Source organism: Thamnophis elegans, chromosome Z (genome assembly GCF_009769535.1).
Source record: "Thamnophis elegans isolate rThaEle1 chromosome Z, rThaEle1.pri, whole genome shotgun sequence".
Classification (NCBI taxonomy): domain Eukaryota; kingdom Metazoa; phylum Chordata; class Lepidosauria; order Squamata; family Colubridae; genus Thamnophis; species Thamnophis elegans.
This window is the reverse complement of record NC_045558.1, coordinates 127,243,586-127,268,468: the sequence shown is the minus strand read 5'-3', so window position 1 is coordinate 127,268,468 and position 24,883 is coordinate 127,243,586. Positions and strand designations below refer to the sequence as shown.

General features: G+C 40.5%; 2 protein-coding genes across 5 annotated transcripts in view; both read right to left on the bottom strand.

Moving 5' to 3' along the window:
• SLC12A6 (solute carrier family 12 member 6) overlaps nucleotides 1–9,875 on the bottom strand; it is a 54,209-nt gene extending 44,334 nt beyond the window's left edge. For all 4 annotated transcript variants that reach the window (XM_032234912.1, XM_032234914.1, XM_032234915.1 and 1 more), the window contains exon 1: nucleotides 8,971–9,875. In XM_032234912.1, the coding sequence (XP_032090803.1) occupies nucleotides 8,971–9,217 (247 nt within the window). In that variant the 5' untranslated portion in view covers nucleotides 9,218–9,875. The remainder of the gene's footprint in view (nucleotides 1–8,970) is intronic.
• Nucleotides 9,876–16,540: 6,665 nt separating this feature from the next.
• On the bottom strand, nucleotides 16,541–21,923 carry NOP10 (NOP10 ribonucleoprotein). Its single transcript, XM_032234778.1, has 2 exons — nucleotides 21,747–21,923; nucleotides 16,541–16,925 (listed from the first exon to the last, which is right to left on the bottom strand). The coding sequence occupies exons 1-2, from the start codon at nucleotides 21,798–21,800 to the stop codon at nucleotides 16,785–16,787; spliced, it is 195 nt and encodes a 64-aa protein (XP_032090669.1). The 5' UTR covers nucleotides 21,801–21,923; the 3' UTR covers nucleotides 16,541–16,784.
• Between the last annotated feature and the right edge of the window lie 2,960 nt (nucleotides 21,924–24,883).

Here is a 24,883-nt window from a genome sequence, read left to right as displayed (position 1 = left end):
TCATGTTAGGAGGAGACTCTATGGTGGGGAAACCAGACCTCCTGTCAGCAGAGGAAAAAGGATGCTGAACTAGGAGGAAACTATCATGGGGGAACTGGACTTCTAGTTGGCTTCAGAATTGAAAGGGGGGCTTTCGGTTAGGACCTTTGTGGCTCTTTGAGTGTTTAAGGTTGAAATTCTTTAGCAAGAATATCAGTGGACCTCAAAATACCACTTATACAGCGTAAATAATAAGTATGTGTGTGAGAGAGAGAAAGATGAGGGGTTGGGGTAACTGCAGCTAAAATTGTGTACCTTTTTATTTTGTCGTATTTTTCACTTTTAAAAAAGACATTCTTTGGGGGTTTTTTTCTCTGTCATTATTTTAACAGCAATAAAATAATGGTTTTTTTTTTTTTTTTTAAAAAGCATGCCTCCAAATACCAATTGCAGGGAAAGAACAGCTGGAAAGAAATACACCTCCATCTCTTGTCTGGGAGCACAGCAGAGACATCTGTCTGGCCACTATTAGAGCAAAATTCTGGCTTAAGATGAGCTTTGTGTCAATACAACCAGGCTATTCTCTTAAAAGAGTATAAGAAAGAATGGAAATGGAGTCATTAATAATATTGACAAATATATCATCAAAGTAAATCAATCCTTCGGGTTATGGTTGGTATTTGTATTTATATTAGAGAGAATATCTATCTATCTGGTTGGTTTATTCTGATTCCAGAATTGTGAACAAAGAGCTTCAGAATTTTATTCAGCACCTAGAGTTTATTATATAACCTGAAAGTCCTGTTATTGTATCATATCACATTAGGACCTGTTACATGCAAAGCAGCGGGTAATTTAGGGTGCCGCCAAATATAAAGGCTTTCGTTATTGTGCCTGCTAACCAGTCATGTGACCCGGAGCAGAACACTTCATTATTATGAAAGAGATCACATCTCCCGTTCTTGAATAACAAAAATATGATTAAAAATCTCATCTGAACAGAAAGGGGAAAAACCATCATGAAAAAGCAGAAAACGGCCCTTAATTACCATATTTTTCAGAGTATAAGATGCACCAGAGACACACCGTTTTTTGTCAAAAAAAGGGCATGCATAGCCTTTATGAGGCTTATAGAGTGCTCCTGGAGACGGGGCAAAATTAAGAAAAAAGTGGCTAATTTTTCACTCATTTCTGCCTTCACCAGCCCCCAGGAGCATTCTGAAAGCCTCCTAAAGACTATGAACAGCCATTTTGGTGATGGGGGGCAGGGTTTCAGGAGGCAAAAATGCTGTATTGATGCATGCCGATTTTCAGCCTCTTTTTTGAGGGAAAAAGGTGTATCTTATACTCTGAAAAATACGGTAACCTGAGAGCTTGCTTGGAAGGCCATGGTTCAATCAGACTTCTAGAAAAATATGAGTGTGTGTGTATGTGTGTGTATGACCTGTCTTTTTAAAGTCCTGGCTGTTCCAGGTTTTTTTCCAATGTTCTCTGCCAGCTCTATGAGCGCAGGTCTAAGTTAATGCCCTGGACTGGAAGAAAAGGAAATTGAGATTAGTATATTGTATACTAAATAAGAATTTACAACTTAGAGCTAAACTCTATGCTTCTTAACTCCAAGAAGTCTAAATATAAATTTATCTACATATTGCAATCACAGAAAAGGCCAACTAAAACTAAAATGATGCATTTCAAAAGCACCAAAATGGCCTAACTTGCGCCTTTGATTTAAGTCTTCCAGTTGAGCTTATCATTTCTCTGATTTGTAAACATTTTCCTTGATTGCCACATTTGTTTAAACTGACAGCACTATAGCACAAAAAACACTTGGTTATGCTGCAACAATCTTGGTAGGCAAGTTTCTCTCCTATTCCGTTCTACATTTAGCATTATAAATACTGTACAGATAAACTGACAACAGCAAAGATCTGATTCTAGAAGAAAAAAAAATCCTTGTAATTTGATGTTTATATTTGCTATACCTTTCAGCCCAAAAGAATGCTGGAAAAACTTGTGTAAAATAGTTCCAGACTCTTCATCAGTAAGTTACTGTTAAGTTAAGCGAATACGATCAAATTTGCTATGATGGGAGAAATCAGTAAAAGAAAAATTGAATCGAACAATGGACAGGATTAGACGTGGGGGCGGGGGTTTATAGGGGGGAAGTCTACAGAAAAACACACCCCAGAAAAAACAATGCTCCCAATGTGCTTCTATTTATTGTATTTATTCATTGAATATATATATCCACTGTTCTAAATCTCACTCAGAGTCTGGGTGACTAATAATACCAAAAAACAGAACAAAAACAACATAACATTTGTTTGTTTGTTGAGATGGGTGGCTATAGAAATCAAATAAATAACAAAAAAGGCTTATGGGAAAGGCATTTTGGCAACACCTCAGTTTCTTGGCAAATGCTCCCTTCCTTCCTTCTGCCCAGTCATATGACTCAAAGCAGAGCATTTTCTGGCCACTCCTTTTTCCCCAGTGCACATATACACACAAAAACAAACAGAAGCAACATTAGTTGAAAGCAGATATACACACACATAGAGAACTCATATGTCTATTACAATGTTGGCGAACCTTTTCGGCACCAAGTGTCAAAACAGGAGCACGCAGGGGTAGCACCGGAAACCAAAAGAGCAGTTCCTTGGCATGCATGCGCAGGAGTGCTGGGAACCAGAAGAGCAGTTCCCTGGTGCGCATGCATGGACCGAGAAGGTGACCTTCCAGTTTCCGGCATCTGCACTGGTCATTTGGTCTTCCGGTTTCTGGCACGCATGCATGAGTGAAAAGCAGAGGGCTGGCAGACATGTGCACGCCAGAACCTGGAAGAGTAATGGGCGACAGTTGGTGTGCCTGGAGAGATGGCTCTGCATGCCACCTCCAGCACGCGTGCCATAGATTCACCATCACTGGCCTATTACATCCTCCCACGTATATGCCCACAAAGAAGCAACATATAGATGTGCAGTCACCTTGATCAAACTCTTAACAATATAGAAATACTTACACCATAAGAGAGGATACAGGTGCACATAAGGAGAAAGCGTATGTTGTGCACACAAACGTAGCATGTTACTTTGCTACACAGAAGAAAATATGGACACCTCCTATGATCACGGCTTCGAAAAGGGTACCAAACAGCCATCTTCTTCATACTTTTTCTCCCTTGTTTCCCAAACTGTCTACCAAGGTATTATTAAGTATATTTAAATACCTTAGAAGGTGGTAGCAGCTGTCTACCAAGGTACGTTTATCTACATTTAGATACCCTAAAAGGTGGTAGCACTTAACTGATCTTGGAAACTAAGCAGATTCAGACTTGGTTAGCATTTGGATCCAGGAAATCATCAGGATCATTGACTAGGCTGATTAAAAAAAAAAAAAAAAAACAGAAGTAATGCTGTCCAAAAAATTAAATGGGAACAATCACCAGAAGTTGAGCTCAAGCTCAAGGTGGGTGGGAGGTTTTTATCTTATTTATCTATCACATTTCTATAGCTACCTATTTTATGAATATAACTCTGAGTAGTGTATAATAAAACAATAAAAAAACTTCTTAAAATAACTATGAAAACACAATAAATAAGCATATTAAGACAATGGGAGAGTGTTTAAAATTCATATATAATAATGCCATTTTTAATGTTTATATCTCATCTTTATTCACTGCAACTCAAGTTACTATATATAATGCTCCTACCTCCTAATTTTCCCATTAACACCTCTGTGAAGTGGATTGAGCAGAAAAAGGATGAAGGGACCAAAGTCATCCAGCTAGCATTCATGACTAAAAGAAGACTAGAAGTCAGTTCCTTGATTTCTAGGCTGGTGCCTTGTATACCACATTGAAGTTGCTATCACTAATCAGTTACTTTTCCTTTTCTCTCCAGCCACAAAAATATGATCCTATTGTTTTTTGTTTAATAGGAACTGTATGTGTAGAAGTATTGAAATACAAGCAGTTTTAAAGCAAACATCTCATAATAAAATAAGGGAAGCAGCAAGGGCCTCAGAACAACTGAAACACTGGTTAGCTGGTTGCATAATTTATCTTCTTTCATGTTTATCCATATGTAGAGTTGCTATAAGAAAAGACAAGCTCGCTTATGTATGGCAGATATAGCTTCTTCATAAAGCAAACAACCAAACAAGTGTGGCAAAAACCACAGGTGGCTCTGTAGATCTAAGTGTTTTTACCAAATTTTGCAAATCTCAGGTGTGTGGACTTCAACTCCCAGAATTTCCCAGCCATTGCCAATTTTGAAAAGCACTGTTCTAATGAGGTAAAACATGAATGCATTTTACAACTGTTAAAGAGGGTCAGAAGCCACTTTCTTACTTTTTTTCTTTTGCTCTTTTCTTTCTTTTTCCTGTTTTCTTTCTTCACCTTTTCACTATTTTCTTACTTTTCTATAATCTGTATTGTTTTTATCTTGTAAAAATCTCTTTAATAAAGGTTATGTAAAAAGAAATACTCTGTCTATAGGTAACTACTAGAGCAGTAACAAGAAGAAAAAAAGGAAAGGCCAATAGCAAAATAGGCGCAATGGCTTACATAAAAGTCTGCATGTAACATCTGTGTGGACTATGAAAAAAATAGTAAGTATAAATGAGAGAATAGTGTGATATAAACATAGCACTTGGAAGAAAAGTGCTATTGAGGAGTAGGAGCTACAAACAAAACATTATTCTGGTTACTGTTTTTATTTGTGTACTCCAAAAATTGTTCTTGTGAAGAAAAAGGTATAAAATATAATTAAATAAATATACAAAATTATCCTGCTTCCTGAAGGATAGACATTAGCTGCAGGATAACATGTACACATCAGTGCTCAGCAAAACTGGGCAAGAACTCAGCATACCAACAACAAGGGAAAGGCAGCCTGCCAACTTTCACAATTAAACATGCCTCAGAATTGTCTCTTACCTAAATGTGATACAGTATTTGGAGAAAAACATCCCACAGGCATTGCAAAAAAAAATCTAAGGGGACAAACGCAACAGAAAACGCCAGTTTTTGGATGCACATACACGCAACCTTGATTCCTTGAAGTAGGCAAGACTATTTATAGGTCATAACAAAGTGATGATGCGTGTGCAACTGATGACATGACTGTTGCAAAAGGAAAAGGGGAAAATGGTGCACTGCAGTAACTCCTTCGTGTCAAACTTGACTCCAGGCAGCTACACAAATCACTGCAGTTATCTGAGACTGCTGCCGGCTGCAGGGAGGAAAGGCCAATTGGATTGCTTCAGGCCAGGCAATTGATGGACCCAGTAGGGTTTCAGGGAAATATTCCTGAAACTCTGAGGCATGCTCTAGCCAAGGCCTTATGTTGCTGCCTAGAATAGCCATTGCAGTGAGCCTGAAAAAGCTTCAGCAACCCCTCCTTATCAAGGAAGGATATGGTCACCCAAAAGAAAGCTGCTGGTTGGTTATTTCCAGACACAATAAAAGCCCACTTTATCATTTGTTCTGTCACCAAATGAGTCGACATAAGTCCTCTTACTCATGCTCAGTTGGATTTGCTATTTAGTCTTTCTCCAGATGTATTCACAAGAGTGTTTTCATTTCCCCAAGCTCCTCTGAAAACAAGAAGCTGTATGGGATCTCCAATTATGAAGAGTGTACACTGGTCCGAGATCCAGTTTAAGGCTCTTGTTGCCCGCTCATTCTACACATCTGTTGGACAAAGTCACTGCAATCTACTTGAGTTGGACATGAACTAGCAATAATTAAGACTTATATACCACTTCACAAAGTTTTACAGCCCTCTCTAAGCAGTTTTACAGTCAGCATATTGCCCCAAACAACAATCTGTGTCCTCATTTTACCGACCTCAGAAGGATGGAAGGCTGAGTCAACCCTGAGCCAGTGATAATCGAACTGCCGAACTGCTAGCTTGAGCAGAAGTAGCCAGCAGTACTGCATTCTAACCACTGCGCCATCACGGCTCTTACCACTAAGCAGGTTTTATGTAAGTGATTGATATACAGTCTTTCTAACTGAAATAAATTTAGCCTGGTTAAGCCTGAGGAAGTAGATAGGGTCTTTGGAGCTGTAAACTCTTCTACATTTTAGATCCATGTTGCTCCTAGTTGGTCAAGGCCAGCCAGGAGGAACATGTAGCTGTGTCCAAGCGGTAACAAATACTTTTTTGCAGAAGATCTCGAGAGCACATGTAGTGATGGTGGTGTATCTGTCTTTCTTCTTCTAGATCTCTCATCAGTTTTTCATAGCACTGATCATGTTACCTTTCTGGATTAAGTCCATAGGTTAGAATGGAGACCACTCTTTTGTGGTAATTCTCCTGTTTCCTTCAATCCTGTTGATGGGAAGGGGGAGAGGTGTAATACTAAACCTCTCTTATGTGCAGTTCCTCAAGGCTCAACTCTCTCCCCACTCATATTTAACATCTAAATGAAATCACTGATTGAAGCTATTTACCAGCACAATCAATACCAAAATATTACTCAACTGTACAATTTGTTCAAGGTTCTTATCCAGTGACTGGAAGCTGTGGGGGCTTGGTTGTGGGAGTATAGGATCCATCTCAACCTCGGCAAATCCAAGTGGTTCTAGACCTCTGAACCTTCCAGATCTGCTTTTACGTCTCTTACTGCTATTGGAGTAGCATTTCACCAGAGTTAATATGCCATCTGGAGGTCATTCTCAACAGCTCCAGGTCTAAAGGTTTTGCACAGATTTGTCCCATGCACCAGTTCTGCTCATTTCTGGACTATACAGTGTTTGTCATTCATACTTTTGTCACCTCCTAATTGGATAACTGCATTGTGCTCTAGATGGAGCTTTCCTAGAAGAACACTCAGAACTTAAAATGTTTCAGAATGTAGTGGTGCCTGGTTTGGGGTACTCTAAAGTTCCCTTGTGCAATACCACTGCTGTACAAGAGACTTTGCTTTCCAGTATACTTCCAGAGGCAATTCAAGGTCATCACCATTAAAAGCAGTCAGACTACTTGCTGAATTGACTATCTGAGCATTTCTGCCCAGTTTCAGAATCCTTCAGGAACATTATTACACTGCAGATATCACCCTTATATACCAGGGCATCTGAAGGACCTCAAATTTTAATTTTAAAATATGTTTGATGTTTAATAAATTTATAGGCCGCCCAATCCCGAAGGACTCCCGAATAACAGGATTAAAAACTTGTGAGACCATGTACTCTTATAAGGTTTTGATATTACACCTGAAATATCATTATTTGAGCAGGAGTGCTGAAATCTTATGAAATCCTAGGTGATTTTTATATTAATGGATAAAATTCACTTAGGATTTCATGAGATTTCAGTACTGTAGGGGCCACCTACAATACTCTTACAAACCACCAGTTATCCACAGACTGTAGGATGGGAATGATTGCTAAAGAAGGATTCAGCTGTATCATACAATGTTTCATCTACTTACCCTTTCTTGAAATGCACCTGAGGTTTTATGTTAATATATATCTTGTAAAATAATATAAATTGAGGATTAAAGTTATTCACATGTATACATACTCAATGAACAAAAAAAGATCAAAGGAATTATTTCCTTACTACAATTACTTCTTTCTAGCAACATCTCAAAAAGGTGTTATCTGCAAAACAAAGCTGGAAGCCAAACATAGCTATAATTAAATAATTACTTCAAAAACATAAACATAGATTGGTGAAGGGAAAGTCTCAGTTACCAAAAGCATAACTGCCAGATTTTCCAGAAGTGATTCTTATTAACAGTCTTCACAGAACAGAAAAAAGGGCTTTACAGTAAAAGCCTTCACCTGTGGTATTTCACTGTCATAGATGATGCTCGGAAAAACTGCTTTTCTTCTTCTCTTTTGTTTCACTACCGTTTTTCAAATTTTTCAACTTGTTCCAATTGAGAGCAATTTAGGACAGATGCCTTTTAGAACAAAGTAAGATTCAGAAAACAGACAATGAACTACAGACTGGCTGGATCTAAAGACTGTTGACAGATCAGTGTTGCTATTCAAAAACTCCACAATGAAAATGTGACTTTGACTCAGTGATGACTGAGCAAAACCTGGTCTAACCTTAGACATTTAAAAAAAAAATCAGACAGGACAAATCAACAAAATTAAGGGAACTGAAATTCTCCCAAGTCATTTCCCATGAGTCTTGCTCAGCATTTCCTGGCACAAGGGGGAAAAAAATAAAGAGAAGGAATCTGAAAAACTGAGATCAGCAAACTTAGTAGTTCAAAGGGAAAGCACAATTTAAAGACTAAATTGGCTGGTTTTAACATAATAACAGAATTGGAAGGGATCTTGGGAGGTCATTAGTCCAACCTCCTCTCCCAAACAGCAAACTATATTCGATTTCAGACAAATAATTGTCCAAATTCTTCTTTAAAACCTCCTGTTTGTTGGAGCACCCAAAACTTCTGGACGCAAGTTGTTCCACTGATTAATTGTTCTGTCAGGAAATTTCTCCTTAATTCTAGGTTGCTTCTCTCTTTGATTAGTTTCCTTCCATTTTAGAAGCAGAGAAATTCAGAGCTGCTTCCAATGAAATTGATCAGGAAACTTATTTCTTCTCTTGTAAACCTAAAATATGCCAGTCAAACCTTGGCATAAAAACAACAAATGTATTCTGAGGTGCCTAATCTGGAAAATCCAGTCATGTGAAAATAACATCTGTCAAACAGTGGACAGGCCCATTCACACTCCTCCTATATCATCAACATAATCCTTGTACCTCCCAAAACACAAAAATATACTTCTTTGCATGAGCAACACAACCAGGAATGAACTGTGCTTCCCACAACTTCTGAACAAGAATCTTTCAAGAACAGTTCATCTCTCAATGTTCTTCTACCAACAAGACACTTGAAAACAAGCACCGCCTGGTTCTTTTACCAAACAAGGCACTTGCGACCACTAACTTTGCTCCACTAGCAAAATTACCAGTAGACTTTAACTATCTGTTCTCCTTCCCACCAAAGGTTGCCTACCTTCAACCACACCTGTCCGAGGGTTGGTTATCTTGTCAGAAGTAGGCTCGGCTGCTTCAGTGGCCAAGGAAGTGGTTACTCGGGAAAAATCACTGGCACCCTCACTGCGGCTTGTTTCAGGCACACTTTCTCTGGAACTGAAGCGGACGCAGGAGCTCGAGCGGGAGCTGAGGTCTGGGCTAGTGTCAGACAGGCCTGGGATATCATCTATTTTAGTGGGGGTAACCATAAACCGGACAGAAGCCATCTTGGCAAAAAAGATGGCACAGAGAACCGGGGGGGAAAAAACTCTCTTCCTTGATTAGTTTAACCTAAAGTCACCTCAAGTCGTAAGAGGAAGACCATTCAGAAAAATAGAGATGCCAACAGTGTTACCCAATACTCTCTCACGAGGAAGATGCATGTCTTCTATGGATTCACAAACTGCTTCACACTCAAACAGTGCAGTATTTTGACATCAATGCTTATTGGATATATTTTTAGAAGTACAGTCTAAGATTGAATGAAGGCAATATTCCATGATTTTGTAGGTTAATGTTTCACAGATAATTACGTTGAAGATTCCCATGCATCAGGCAAATATGTCACAGTTTTCTGTTCTTAAGGATATCCTAAAGGTCAGAAAAGAAAAACGTTTGCAATTTTTAACTGTCAAAAGAGCCACACTGCTAAAATTCCAGCTTTACCCTATATCTGGGAAAGCAGCAATACAGAACCCGTTAAGCAAATGCCTTTTATTTCAGCAAAATGCAACAGGAAAAATATATCCAAAAGCAAAGATCTGCAAGGTATGCCAAAATGCTAGAAAGTCTATAATGAATGTAAGATTATAATCCACTTGTTTTCCATGGTGAATGCCAGGAAAAAAAATATTTTTCTTTGCAAATGTCCCTTAGGATTCTGGTGCAGAAAAAGACAAGAGAACACGTGTGGCAGAGGTCTCTTTTTTCCAACTGAAGAGGAGAAATGTCAGATTCCAGTGCAAGAACTTAAAGAAGCGGAGGCAAAGTTATCTCTTAAGGTGCAACATCAAGAATTCCTCAAACTTCCAGTTGTTTTTGAAGATTTTGCTAGAAGGAGATCACCGTTAGATTGGACTAGTGCAAGGAAATTATCAGTCCTCCTCAAACTGTAGGATTCTGGAAAAAAACAAAGTAAATATGTATATATCAAAAAATCGATTATACAAAACTGTACGGAGACATTGAATCCTCTGTAAAATCTCACTAACCCAAAGTTCTCCTAGAGATAGTCCTTGACTTACAACAGTTCATTTAATGACCATTCAGAGCTACATCAACACTGAAAAAATGACTTATGACCATTTTTCACACTTACAACCATTGCAGCATCCTCATGGTCACATGATCAAGATTCAGACGGCAAATTGACTGATATTTACGATGGTTGCAGTGTCCAAGCTGTCACGTGGTCAACTTTTGCAACCTGACGAGAAAAGTCCACAAGGAAGCCAGATTCACTTAACAACCATGTTACTTGCTTCATAACTGCAGCGATTCACTTAACAACCACAGCAAGCAAGGTCACAAAGTTCACTTAACAAAATGTTTCACTGTGCGATAGAAATTTAGGGCTCAGTTGTGGTCTTGTGGTTCGTTAAGTTGAGGACTACCTGTACTTGGTGCTGTGATATGGCAAGAGGGAGAAAGGAGTGTTTCATAACTATTATTGTAGGAGAGTTCACCAAAAGGCAGGAAACACACATTTTCAGGTCTCCGACCCACAGAATGACAGCAACGCTCTTAGGAGCACTCCGATTCTTGCTGAAAAAGAATAGAATTCTTTATTGGCCAAGTGTGATTGGACACACAAGGAATTTGTCTTTGATGCATATGCTCTCAGTACACATATAAAAAGACAATATACTTTTGTCAAGAATCATAAGGTACAACACTTAATGATAGTCATAGGGTAGAAATACACAATCAGGAAACAATATCAATATAAATCATAAGGATACAAGCAACAAAGTTACAGTCAGGCAGTCATAAGGGAGAGGGGATGGGTGATAGGAACGATGAGAAGACTAATAGTAATGCAGCCTTAGTGAATAGTTTGACCGTGGTGAGGAAATTATTTGTTTAGCAGAGTGATGGTGTTCAGGTGGGGGAGGGATTGCCCTTGTGTCTAGCTGTCTTGGTGTGCAGTGCTCTATAGCATCATTTTGAGGGTAGGAGTTGAAACAATTTATGTCCAGGATGTGAGGGGTCTGTAAATATCTGCCCTCTTTTTGACTCCTGCAGTGTACAGGTCCTCAATGGAAGGCAGGCTGGTGGCAATTGTTTTTTCTGCAGTTCTGATTATCTAATTAAAAGATGCTGAGGCGCCCAAGGAGCATTGAGCGTGAGAAAGACCACCACAAGGCACCCCAGACTCTCCCCTCCCCCCGCAGATGAGATGAGGCAAAGCAGACAACACCTCCCCCAAAATGACCCTAAAGACTGAGGACCCACAGACCCACACAGACCAATACAAAGGGAGCAGATTGAAACTCTCTGGAGGTGGGAGTGTATGGAAGGGGACGAACGTGGAAAGAGATACAGGTGGGAAGGCGACGCTGCGCGTGCGTCACCCTCGCGCTCTTTTCCTCCACCACTACCACCCCCTCCCTTTCCTACCGCTCGAGCTCCCCACGTCCTTTGATGCGGAGCCCCCCCCCCTTCTCTCTCTCTCTCTCTCACACACACACACACACACACACACACGCCGCGGGAGAGAGCGGCCGCTGCTTGTTTACCTGCGGCGCGCGCGACAGAGCGGCTGCCTCCCCAACGTTCCAAAATTAGGGTCTCGCCCGCGCGCACGCGTCCTCAGACCTTCGCCGGCTTGTTTTGGCCGGCTTGGCTTGACCGGCAGGCGCGCGCAGCCCACAGCGGCAAGCCTCTGCCTCCCGCCCGCCCGCGCGCACGCCAGTCGTTGCCGCTATCTCAGCTGCTGGGAAAGGAGGGGGAGGAGGGAGAGCGGGCTCTCTTTAAGTGTCCTCATCCTCTCCTGTTTCCATCGCTATCAACCCCCCACCCTCCGCCGCCGCTTTTTTTTTCTTTTGGCCGCGCAAGCGCAGAAAGAAATAGCGGTTATTGTTACTGGGCTTTCTTTTAATCTTCAGAGAAGCGCGCGAAGACGAGGGGGATGGTTGGGGACCCTTTGGAGAACGGGGAGCAATTGGAGTGGGGGGAGAAGGGGAGACTACAAACGCGCGAGGGTTGCTGGGGGATGTAGTTTCATTAGTATGAGGGTGAGGGGCTCCTCACCGCCAAGATTATGCCTCTGAAAGAAAATTATAGCGAGAGGAGGGGAATAAGTGAGACTTGGGGAAAATTGGAAGAGGAATTTATGACTGAGGCTGCAATTAACTTGAGAGCAACCTCTTTTGATGAGCCCAGCCGCCTCCCCCCCCCCCACATCCCACCCCTCAAATAGCCATATACATGATTCACAACTTCATTGTATGGCTTCTAATGCAGCCTAAGCAAAGTCTTGGCCAATATTGACTTTTGGGGGGATGCTAAGCTTCCTCAGACCTGATTCCTCCTTGGATGGAGAATATTGCAAAATCTCAGAGCTAGAGACTTAAATTGGGAATGGATTTGGGGAGGAATCCTCAGAATGCAGCAATGGCACCTGCATTATTACCTATAAATCACTAGGAACAGAGCTCACTTCAAGATTAGTCTATGGCAGTGTTTCTCAATCTTGTCAACTTTAAGATGGGCGGGAGGGGGGGCTTCAACAAATAGAAGTCGTTCCCCCCCCCCCAATCTTAAAAGTGCTAAAACATTATTCAAAGGCTACAGGCACATAACAGTGTGCAAAGAAGCAATTCAGTATATGCAATGATGTTGCAGAAAAATGCAGTGCAGTCATTGGAGCAATGCATTATTAAGATGCATTTAACTCCGGGGCAGTCGTGCCCTTCAAGCAGATATAATATCACAGCCCTTAGGCCTTTAGAAGAGTTTGCCAGATTTTGCCACAAGGTGACTTTAGGGACACGTGTCCCATAGGGGCCGATTAATCTGGGAAGCCTGCAAGCAATACTAAGAGACCAACAGCTCTTTTCCATGCTTGATTCTGAATCACTGGTGATTATTTAGGGCACATGAGCTATTCTAAATATATACCTCCCAAAATTAGTGGTCATGGAAGGATTAATGTTAGCCTAATTCCTTTCTAAAGCCATCAAAATTGTTGGCATCACAATGTAAGCCTCTGCTGTATCATTTTTCAGTCTATCAAAGAAGCCCTTCCTTTTCACCCATCCCAAATAATCCCACCATTAACTTCGGTTTTGTCTACTTTCCCCTTCTCCTGGAGAGGAAAACCATATTTAACTTCATTAAATTAAATTAATAAATCAGAGTTGGATTTGCTTCCCAACACTGTAGGGGGGGGGGGAGCAACTGATCAACTTGTCTCCCCTCAGCTTTTTCTAGTTCTTGACTAAAATTATTGGATCCTCTTGGTGGTAAGACTGCTAGAATGACACAAACGCAATGCTGAATACATTTGGAAAGGATTCAATGTAGAGTTTCTGAATCATCTCAGCATAGGCCAGCCTGAGTCATAGTCCATCTTATATGATAAATGGGCAGGCCAAGTTGAATAAATGGTTTTCTCCATGAAGCTTAAGGGAGTTTGCTATTCTGCTCTTTCCCCCTGTATTATACTGAGATACTAGTTTGAAACAGTCTTAAGACTAGTTCTGCATGCTAACCAGTTGCATCACATTATTCCCCCTGCAAGTCCTAAGCAGCCAAAGGGTGTTGGAATGATAAAGTGATATGACTTTTTTTCACATCTGTAGAAAACCTCCTGTTTAAGGTTTCACACCCCAAAGCTATCCAACCACACTTTGGTTCTGCGTTGTAGGAAATTAAAACCTACCCTTTGCTAGAAAACTGAAATATCCCGGGAAATATTAAGAAGACAGAATATTATATTTCCCTGGATGTGAAAAGGAAGAAACATGATTTTAAAGACAGAGTAGCTCCCTGCTGCTTCTGGCACCTTCCCCCTCCCCTTTTGCCAATGAGCCCTTAAAGCCTGAGCTAGTCTACTTTACATAATAAAGGTAGGATTAGCCTTCTACAGAAATTCACCACATGGCATCTGGAAACTCAATCAAACTTGGACTCAAAGCACAGCCTAGAGAGTTGCCCCTACATGGCCGCATGGGAGTCTGACAACCAATCAGAATACATTTCTTACACAGGAACAGGAAACGGAGAGGTGGGGCCGAACAGAGTATAAAAACCCAGCAAGCCCTTTCTTCTTTACCCAACATTTGAAGCATGTGACACCCCCCCCCCTTTTCTGTTCAGGACCTTAATCCTGTCCAATGATCCTGTCCATCATTAAACCATCTTTCCAAGCAGCCTCTGTTTCCAGTTTCTTTTTCCCTACTTGGAACTGAACCCAGAAGAACATTTCTTCCAACAGTGTAACATCCAATTCTAGCCCGCCGCCCCAAATATACTTGCATGGATTCTCATTGCTTGGAAGACAGAAATTGTTCCCCATTTTTTACATACCCTTGGTCAGCAAAAAAAAGCCACATCAGACTGAGTAGCATGGAAGAAAGTCAGCTGGGCGCTGTTTCAGCCTTGCTTAACTCACACGAGCTTCTCTGCTCAAAATCTAGCGGCAGCAGCCCTTCTGTTTATTGTCTGGCTTCCCACCACTCCTAGTGCGGTTTCAGCAGCAGGATGTGTACACCCCAAGATATTTCAAATAGCGGCCTTTGGCTCAGATCAGCCCTTCCCCATCCCCAGTTTGAGGCAGGAAGTGAAAACCCAAGCAACACAAAAGAACAAGACAGAATTCATAATAAGCAACCCCCTTCAGTATTCTGTATCCATGTTACACCAGATAACCGGCAGTAGAAAACAACCATCTGCTGGAGTGTCTTGCATGATTGATCACCCTTTCTCCAAAAGCATTAAGATTTTCATGAATTGTGCTTCAAAGGATAGATATGTTCCAAGATGCACAATAAATGAAAGGTGAGGAGAGTAGCAATCTCTTAATAAGAATCAGATGAGGCAAAGATTCTTTGTTGGGTTCTCAGCTATGAAATGCCCCAATGTCTTGAGTGTGAGCAACCAGCAAAATTCAAACTGCTAAATTAAAAAAAAAGCATCCTATATTAATGTGGTTGCTTTTGGCACTGGTAGGCCTGATTGAGAATGGAGACAATTTAGGCACTTTTCTGCTCGCTTGCAAGAATATCTTCAAGGCATCCCAATTCCAGGGAAGCCATCTGCTCATCAAATTTATTCTATTTGGATTCATCTGGAAATTGCCATACTTTATCTTAATCCTGTGGGACACAGTGGCTCAGTGGCTAAGATGCTGAGCTTGTCGATCAGAGAGGTCGGCAATTCAGCTGTTCGAATCCCTAGTGCTGCTTAATGGAGTGAGCTCCCATTACTTGTCCTAGCTTTTGCTAACTTAGCAGTTCTAAAGGATGTAAAAAATGCAAGTAGAAAAATAGGAACCACCTTTGGTGGGAAGGTAACAGAGTTCCGGGCACTTTCAGCGTTTAGTCATGCTGGCCACATGACCACGGAGACGTCTTTGGACAATGCTGGCTCTTTGCCTTTGAAATGGAGATGAGCACCACCCCCTAGAGTCGGGAACGACTAGCACATATGTGCGATGGGAACCTTTACCTTTATCTTAATTCTATACTTTGATTTTAATAAAGCACTGGTTTTTAGCCCTCTTTGTTGGCAACTTTTCAGAGAGTTGAAAAGCAACCCTTTAGCTTTCTCAATACGTTCATCAAATTTAGTTTCTCGTCCCCCAGATCACCTTTGTAGCTTTTGTGAAACTTGCTTCAATTCTTCTGAATCTTACAAAGTAGTACCTAGTATTGAATTCAAGGTGTGGTTCCAACTAATGTAGAATGAATAGAAATTATTACTTATGATTTGGAAATTATATTTCCCTTAAAAGAGCCTAAAATATTTGCCTTCTTTGCATCACCACCCTGCTGACTCAGATTGTTTATGAACTGCTATTCTAAAGCCTTTTTCCTAAATGTTATTGCCAAGCCCCATCCTATATTTATGCATTTGTTGTCTGTTTCCCCAGAAGGATGACTTTGCATTTGTCTGTTCAATTTCACTGTTATTTTCAAGCCATTCTTTTAAAAAAATTACAAGAACATTTTGGATTTTTTTTTCCAGAGCATTAGTTATCCCATCAAATTTTGTAGTATCAGTATATTTGATAAGCTTTTTCTGCACCCAAATTAGTTGCAAAAAATGTTGACAAAAACTGAGCTAAGGAAGGCGGAACATTATGGTACCCAAATCAATATTTCCCTACAACTTGATGAGGAACTGTCAATGTGGCCATTTGTTGTGCTACATTGCCCAAAGGTAGCTGGCTAACTTAAGAACTAAAACAAATTGTCCACTCAAAATACAAACCACTATTTCCAGCATTACTGATATTGATATTCCCTACCATGCTGCGGGGAGAGGTGGGGGAAGCTATCCTTCTCTGGAAAATACTACATAGACCCATCATGCTAACGAAATAGAACCATGGAAAAAAAATCTCACTTTATTTCCAGAATTACATAACCAGAAAAAAAAAAGTGAATAATTTTCTCTTGCTTGCAGGGTATCATTAATTCCTCATCCACAGAATTAAGTCAAGTTTGAAAAAAACATCAGCAAAGTGAGACCACCATGTGGATGGCAGAATGCAGATTGTCAGGTATTCTTCGTCTTCCTCTGCTTCTTCAAAGCTGCTCTCAAAGCTTATCTCGCCACCTTTGTAACTTAAACCACAGGCCGAGGCTGCTGGGTCATCAGGACACCAAAGCGTTTCTTGATGGTGATCCTGTGTCGAGAATATTTGTCATCAGGAGAGAAGCGGGCAGGGTGGGCCGAACATGTTGGCTGGCCGGACGGATCCATTTTCTACAAAGCCGGAGAATCAAGACAGAACCGTGTGTCAATTTAAGGAAGATCACGTAATGACTTTAAATCAACGTATCCCATCTAAAAAGCCATGCAGGCCCCCTACCTTTCAGATAAAATAGCCGTATGAGCATAACTTATTAAAACCTTATCCAGAATGTGTGCAAAGTATGAAAGACCATGAAAAAAATCAATCTTGTGATGTTCAGTACTCTACACAGGGATTGTGCTACAATGCTTCTCTTTAATACAGAGAAGTATATGAGTATAAGAAGTATAAGAGCCGAGGTGGCGCAGTGGTTAGGGTGCAGTACTGCAGGCCACTTTAGCTGACTGTGATCTGTAGTTCAGCGGTTCAAATCTCACTGGCTCAAGGTCGACTCAGCCTTCCATCCTTCCGAGGTGGGTGAAATGAGGACCCTGACTGGGGGGGCAAGTTGCTGACTCAATTTGCTAAAAAAATAAATAAATTGTAAACCGCTTAGAGAGGGCTGAAAGCCCTATGAAGCGGTATATAAGTCTAATTAATAAATAATAATTAATAAATAAATATTCAACTGACCTCCTAAGCAAACTGAAAAATGCCAACAGATGTTAATGCCTTCCTGCAGTTCTTGCTGGAGTTTTTATTTTCTCTCTCTCTCTCTCTCTCTCTCTCTCTCTCTCTCTCTCTCTCTCTCTCTCTCTCTCTCTCCCTCCCTCCCTCCCTCCCTCCCTCCCTTACACACACACACACCACACACCTGGGAAAAGTTCAGCATATGTCTGTTGGCATTTGACTGAAGCGAATGTGCTTTCTTATCAAAAACAGACCTAACATTAGACAACCAATGACCCCATGGAGTCATCATTTCAGAGTTATTTCCTTACCAGCTTCCTCAGCATCTTCAACAATGACAGAGCTTCTAATGAACTGTCTTCACTGAAAAAGTTGGGGTGCATCTAGAGATGTATCTGCTTTGAAAATAGCCCATGTTGAACAGATGGTGCTCTTTGTGCTGGGTTATTTTCTTGCCGACGTTTCATTACCCAAACTGAGTAACATCATCAGTGCTATAGATGTCCAGTGATGATGTTACCTAGTTGGATAATAAAACATCTGCAAGAAAGCAATCAAGCTCAGAGACAGCACCAAGGACCCCTCAATCCAACCCTAAGCTACAAATATTCTCTAATGGTACTATGCTGAAATGTATAGCATAGGGGTCCCTAACCCCTGGTCCACTGTCTGTTATCGACCCTCAGCTGATAGGAACTGGGCCATACAAGGAGCAAGTGAGTGCAGGTTCATTTTCGTATGCACAGGATCGCTAGGCTGTGTGTGCGCAACCATCTCCCCCCCCCCGCCCCACTGTCGCTCCATGGAGCCAGTAAGGTTGGGGACCACTGGGATAGCACAACCAAACATCAACACAGGACATGGTTTTTTTGACATTTTGTACTCTTGTCATAAACTGTTTTATGATCATCTTTGCATCATAAAAAGCTTTATAACATTTGCCACATTTCAACTTCACAGATGTCATGAGTCCTGGATGATGGATGCCTTATATAAATTAACCCCCTTTGAAGTACTTTGTTTCAAAAAGTGTTGTCCTATGGTTTCCTAACGTTTTGCACAATTAAAAATTATGGAAATTTTTTAGTAGTATTGAGAACCAGTCCAACATGATTAAAATACACTGTATACTGCCAAGAGTCATTTTTAGTGAGATGAGAGGCTGTGTGTGTGTGTGTTTGTGTGTGTGTGTGTGTGTGTGTGTGTGTGTGTGCGTGCAGTTTACATATCACATTAAACCCAAAACCCTGATTTACAAGCTACAGCAGCTGGATTCATTGTTTCTTTGGTTTTGGTTTAGCATGATATGAAATTGGCCACAAGTTTTCAAAACATCTTATTTCAAACACTTTTGGAACAATGCCAAGCTCAGCTTCTTGTACATTTAAAGTGTAGTCATGAATAATATAATAAGTATATGTTAAATTAATTGCCATGATTATCACAGTAAATAATAATCCCAAAGCTAGGCAGTGACATTAGATTAAGAAGTATTTTCATCACCCTATAACCATGATGGCGAACCTGTGGCACGCAGAGCCCTCTCTCCTGGCACACATGGAGGTCATATCTCCGTGGCCTTTCTTTCATGCGCTTCTGTTTCCCTACAAACGACGAAACCGAAGCTCGTGAAAGAAAAATATCTTACTTCGCTGCTGGTGTTGGGATGCCCTGCCTCCCGCCGGCCAGCCGGTCTTCAGGTCTCTATGGCGCATGGATGCATGCATTTGCACATGTCAACGCCCATGTCTGTGAATATGTGCATGTCCATGCATATGCATGATCATGCGTGCACACCATTCAGTTTGGGCATACGCACACAGTTTGGGCACTCGGTGTCTAAAAGTTTCACCATCACTATTCTATAACTTTATACAAGGTCCACACCAAAATTTGAATGGCTTCCATGTTGCTGGCATTTCAAATGACCTTAAAGACCCAGGGGCTATTTGCCCAGACAAGTGGAGAAGACCATTGATGTCCTTCTCTTCCTCTCTGGGTTTGCTTTCATTGCCATCATTCTTCTTTTGGCTTGTATTGTTTTTGTGGGGTAAATTTGTGCTTCTCTTTGTTTTAAATATTTTAAAATATTTATACACACACACACAAATACACACACATGCACGCACATATACATACATATATACACATACATACATATACACACACACACACGAACACACACACACACACACACACACATACGTGTATACACACACACACATATACAAATACACACACACAATATACCCCAAAATATGAAATCACAGCTGCAAGTGTTTAGTTGATATTGGCCTTCTCACACATCAAGTTCTTTCCCCAAATGTCATAATATATGAATGTAATGTTTGTGTGGATCCAAGCAATGTGGCCTTTTGCAATTGACAAATTGAAAGTTGGTCAGTGTGGACATTTTCTAAGGGTCATCCAAGATCTTTTTGGGTGTGGCACCAAGTTGTGGCAATAGCCATTGGGACCACCATGGCGAGCTTATGCTATAATCTTTCAATTTTGATTTTCAAATCTTGATATATTGTGATCTTCTCCAATTCTCGGTCTTCTATTTTACTATCCCCCGGTATTGCCACATCAATTATCCCTCATTTACTTCTTTTCAACCACAGTTAAACAGTTAGGCGTGTGATGGAGTAAGATTTTATCAGTTTGTATTCAGCTTTATTAATATTGTAAATTATTATTATGGGTGCATCCTTTGCAACCAAATCCCTAATGTCATAAAACAAAAATAAATATTAGGCCTCTAGGCAATGAATTGCATATTTCACAAATTTTATCAGTTTTTATCTTTAGGAAATCTTTAGGAATATGCAAGGTTCTAACAGGCACAGTAAATGAATACTCCATTCCCTAACAAACCCATTCTAACTTTTTTTTCACATCAGTTTCTACATTTCCCACTTTTTCCAGCCCATGCTAAAGACCTAGAAGAGCCTGAAAAATAATTATCCTACTTTTAAATTGAACAAAAAAAAATATTGCCATGTTACATTCTGGAAATGAATCCAGTTGCATATGGAGATCATTCTCCATCTCCCTTTACTTCCCAAAAGATAATTAAGAGAAATAGTACGGAAATTTTTTTTTTCAGCTTTATCAGGTGTATCAAGATTAGCTGAATGGTTGCAAAAAACCAAAACACAATAGGACAACCATTTGGATGAATCGCTAAAGTGCCAAGGGCAGTGGTGGGATTCATCCAGTTCGCACCACTTGGGAGAAACGATTGTTAACTTTCTGAGCAGTTTGGTGAACTGGTTGTTGGAAGAAATCTTTAGGGCAGAGAACTGGTTGTTAAATTATTTGACTCCCACCACTGGCCAAGGGAATCATATACCTTGCCATATTATATAACCATATTGGTCACCATATTATAGAAAAGAGATAAGAGATTCTGGCAAGAGTGCAGAGAAGAGCAACCAAGATGATTAAGGGACAGGAGGCTAAAACACATGAAGAATGGTTGCAGGGACTGGGTATGTTTAGTTTAATGAAAAGAAGGACTAGGGGAGACATGATAGCAAGGTTCCAATATTTGAGGGGCTGCCACAGAGAAGAGGGGGGGGGGGTCAACCTATTTTCCAAAGCACCCAAATGGATGGAAACTGATCAAGGAAAGATTCAACCTAGAAATAAGTAAGAACTTATTTATGAATGTGAGAACAATCAACCAACGGAATAGCTCATTTTTAGAAGTTGTGGGAGCTTCATCATTGGAAGCTTTCAAGAAGAGGCTGGACTGCCATTTGTCAGAAATAGTGAAGAATCTCTTGCTTGCGGGGAGGGGGTGTTGGACTAGATGACCTACAAGATCCCTTCCTTAACTCTGTTAATCTGTTAAACATAAGAAGAACGGTTGTAGAAACTGGACTGATCTAGTGGTTTAATGAAAAGGAGGACTAGAGGTGACGTTCTAGCACTGTTCCATTTGAGGGTGTGCCACAACGAAGAGGGGGAGGGGGGTCAACCTATTTCCCAAAACATCACAAGGCTGGACAATAAACGATAGATGGAAGCAAATCTAGAACTAAGGAGAGAGTGAAAAAACAAACAAACATCAGTGGAACGTCTTGCCTTCAGACGTTATGGATGCTCCATCACCGGAGGCTTTTAAGAAGAGATTGGACCACCATTTATCTGGAATGGTATATAGGATCTCCTGCTTGAGCAGAGAGGGTTGGACTAGAGGACCTCCAAGGTCCCTTCCAACTCTCCTATTCTTTTCTGTTGTGATCTAGCCTTACCTTCAGAGTATAGACTCTCTCCCCTTGTTCATTGATGTAGTATTGCAGAAACATTGTGGCCAAACTGCAACCGCAACGCCGCTGACTTCAGTTTTATGATGAAACAAAAAAAACGCGCTTCTCCTACTCCTCACACACACGTGGATAACGCCGCTTCCGGGATACCCCTTACACTTTAAGGACCGCCCCAAAAGCGGAGCATTCTGGGAGTTGTCGTTTTATTAAGCTTCAAGCTCTACGATTCACGTTGCTGTCTGGCTCGCAGTGTTTTCCTGGAAGTTGTAGTCTCTTTCCCTCAATGAATTCTGGGAACGGTAGTCGTTCTCCACGTCAAACCTCGTTATTCTGCATCTGGAGCTGCAGAAAGCAGCTTCTTTGAGAATGTGTTTTTCGGAGGTTTTTCGCTTGATTGGATCTCGTGCTAAGAAAATATAGTTGTTGCATTTAAAAAATGCAGAGTAGTTGCGTAACAAGCAGCACTTAGCACTAGAAAAGTATCGAAAGGGATAATTTTCCTGAGATCCTTAGATCAACGGAGGTTGCCTAAGGGCAGTGGATAAAACAAGGACTGAGGAACAATAATGACCGCAGCACAAAACAACCAAAATGGGCGCACGTGTTGTCCTGATTTGCAACTGGGCTAACACATAGAGTAATTTAGCCTTATTTGTTGAATAAACTAATGGATTGAGTTCACACGCGTACTAAGCCCTCACCAAATTACCGTGTCTGTGTTTGCACATCACGGTAACTCACTAGCTAGCTAAACCAATGTTTTATGTTTTCTGCATTTTGTATATGCCTCACCCATGGATATTCTTTTACGGTTCACTAAATTATGGAAATCAGAAAATTAGATTTGTTGACAAAACTACCCTAGTTTAAAGTGCTGTGTAAACCCACCACTCCAGCACAGTGATTCTCAAACCTGGCCACTTCTAAGGTGTGTGGGCTTCAACTCCCAGAATTGCCCAGCCAGCAATTGGGAGTCCAGACATTTTAATAGAATAGAATAGAATAGAATAGAATAGAATAGAATAGAATTCTGTATTGGCAAGTGTGATTGGACACACAAGGAATTTGTCTTTGGTGCATATGCTCTCAGTGTATATAAAGAAAAAATAAAATAGAATACATTCATCAAGAATCATAAGATACAACACTTAGTGATAGTCATAGCTTACTAATAAGCAATCACATTATACTAGGAAACAAAATAATATAAAATTTAAAGATAAAATCAACAAAAGTCATAAGTGGAAAGAGATAGGTACAAGGAAGAAAGAGAATAATAATAATAACAACAACAACAATAGTAGTAGTAGTAATACATTCTTAGTATGTAATATGGCAGTGTTGTGGGAATTAGTTGTTTAGCAGAGTGATGGCATTCGGGGAAAAACTGTCCTTGTATCTAGTTCTGGTGTGCAGTGCTCTGTAGCATCATTTTGAGGGTAGGAGTTGAAACAATTTATATCCAGGGTATGAAGGCTCTGTAAATATTTTCATGGCCATCTTTTTCACGCATGTAGTCTACAGGTCCTCAGTGGAAGGAAGGTTGAAGGTAATTGGTTTTTTTCTGCAGTTCTGATTATCAGTTGAAGTCTGTGTCTGTCTTGTTGGGTTGCAGAGCCAAACCAGACAGTTATGGAGGTGCAGATGACAGACTCAATAATTCCTCTGTAGAACAGAATCAGCAGCTCTTTGGGCAGTCTGAGCTTCCTGAGTTGGTGCACAAAGAACATTCTTTGTTGTACTTTTTTAATGACATTTTTGATGTTAGGTGTCCATTTTAGGTCCTGAGATATAATAGAACCAAAAAATGTTAAGGCCTCTACTATTGATACTGTGTTGTCTAGTATTTTATAGCATTATAGTATGTTGATACTATGCTGTCTAGTATCTAAAGTGTATAAAGTTGTATCTATAGTATATAAACTTGCCACATTTGACAAACATTGCCATAAATAAATGGTGAATTTTAGTAGATAAAAAGGAGAGAAAGAAGTAACAGCTATATTTTAACACTGACCACTTTTTACAGAAGATAGCTTTGTCCAAATATTTTCATTTTCACTGAAAATAGCATTTGGAAGAAAGCATATAATTTGTGACAGCCCATTGTTTGAACAAGTAGAGGAGAAGAGTATCCCATTTCAGATGAAATAAACGTAGATCACTCTCCAACTCAAATCCCTGCCTTGAACACAACCTGGTTGTAGAATAAAGCTGGAAGACATCCATGAAATATAGAAGTCAGTTTTCTCTGAGGTGTCACTCAAAGCCAGCACCCCAGTTCCACTCTCTGACCTGGGAGCAAACCCTCTGGGAGGAAGGTTTTGTTGGTACTTTCTCCAAACTACATTTTTCAAAGTTCTGTTAATAGAGGCTGTGTGACAGTTAAACAGTTTCAAACTGGTTTACATTGTAAGTGTCAGTCTAGGCTGCCCTCAAGCCAGGAGATAACGTGCTTACAATTCACTGCCCGATGTCAGAAAAGACATCATGTATTAAACTGCGCCTCACAAACAAAAACTACACTCACCCCTTTTTCCTGTTTCAGTTTTGCTAAGCTGGACTTGGGTCACATTTGGGGAAAGGTATGTAACTTTATAGGGCTCCTGTATTATTATTATTATTATTATTATTATTATTATTATTATTATTATTATTTTAAAGGTCTCAGCTACAGAAAGGATTATCAACTGAACCAAAAGTAATTTCTAAAACTTGCTTCTTTACCTTGCTAAGAGTTGTGTTGTCCACAGGGCAACATTGGGCATGGATTTTAATCATGGAACCCAATCCTTTATTGTAAACTATTCCTGTTTACAGACGAAGAGGTACAAGTTCCGAGAGCAAAGGCTCTCAGGAAGTACAGTTGAGCAGGAGTAGAACATTCCTTCTGGCTGAAGGAACCATGTCGTCTCAACGTATTTTCCATTACGGTCGCATAATGGGAATGATAAATGCAGACGTGCTGTATGAAAATTCAGGTCAGATCTGCAGGTAGAACTTTAAACTTCCTCCCCCTTATTAGAACCACCAAGACATCCAAGTTCTGGAACCGTTATTCAACCTTTGCACTTAGAGTCAAGTCAACAATGAACGATCTTCTTGGAAACCAGATGTGGCCT

Coding starts and splice junctions, on each gene's coding strand:
- NOP10 (XM_032234778.1), bottom strand. CDS start 21,800: ATGTTTCTGCAATACTACATCAATGAACAAGGGGAGAGAGTCTATACT. Junction 16,926..21,746: donor AGAGAGTCTATACTCTGAAG/GTAAGGCTAGAT, acceptor CCGGCTTTGTAG/AAAATGGATCCGTCCGGCCA.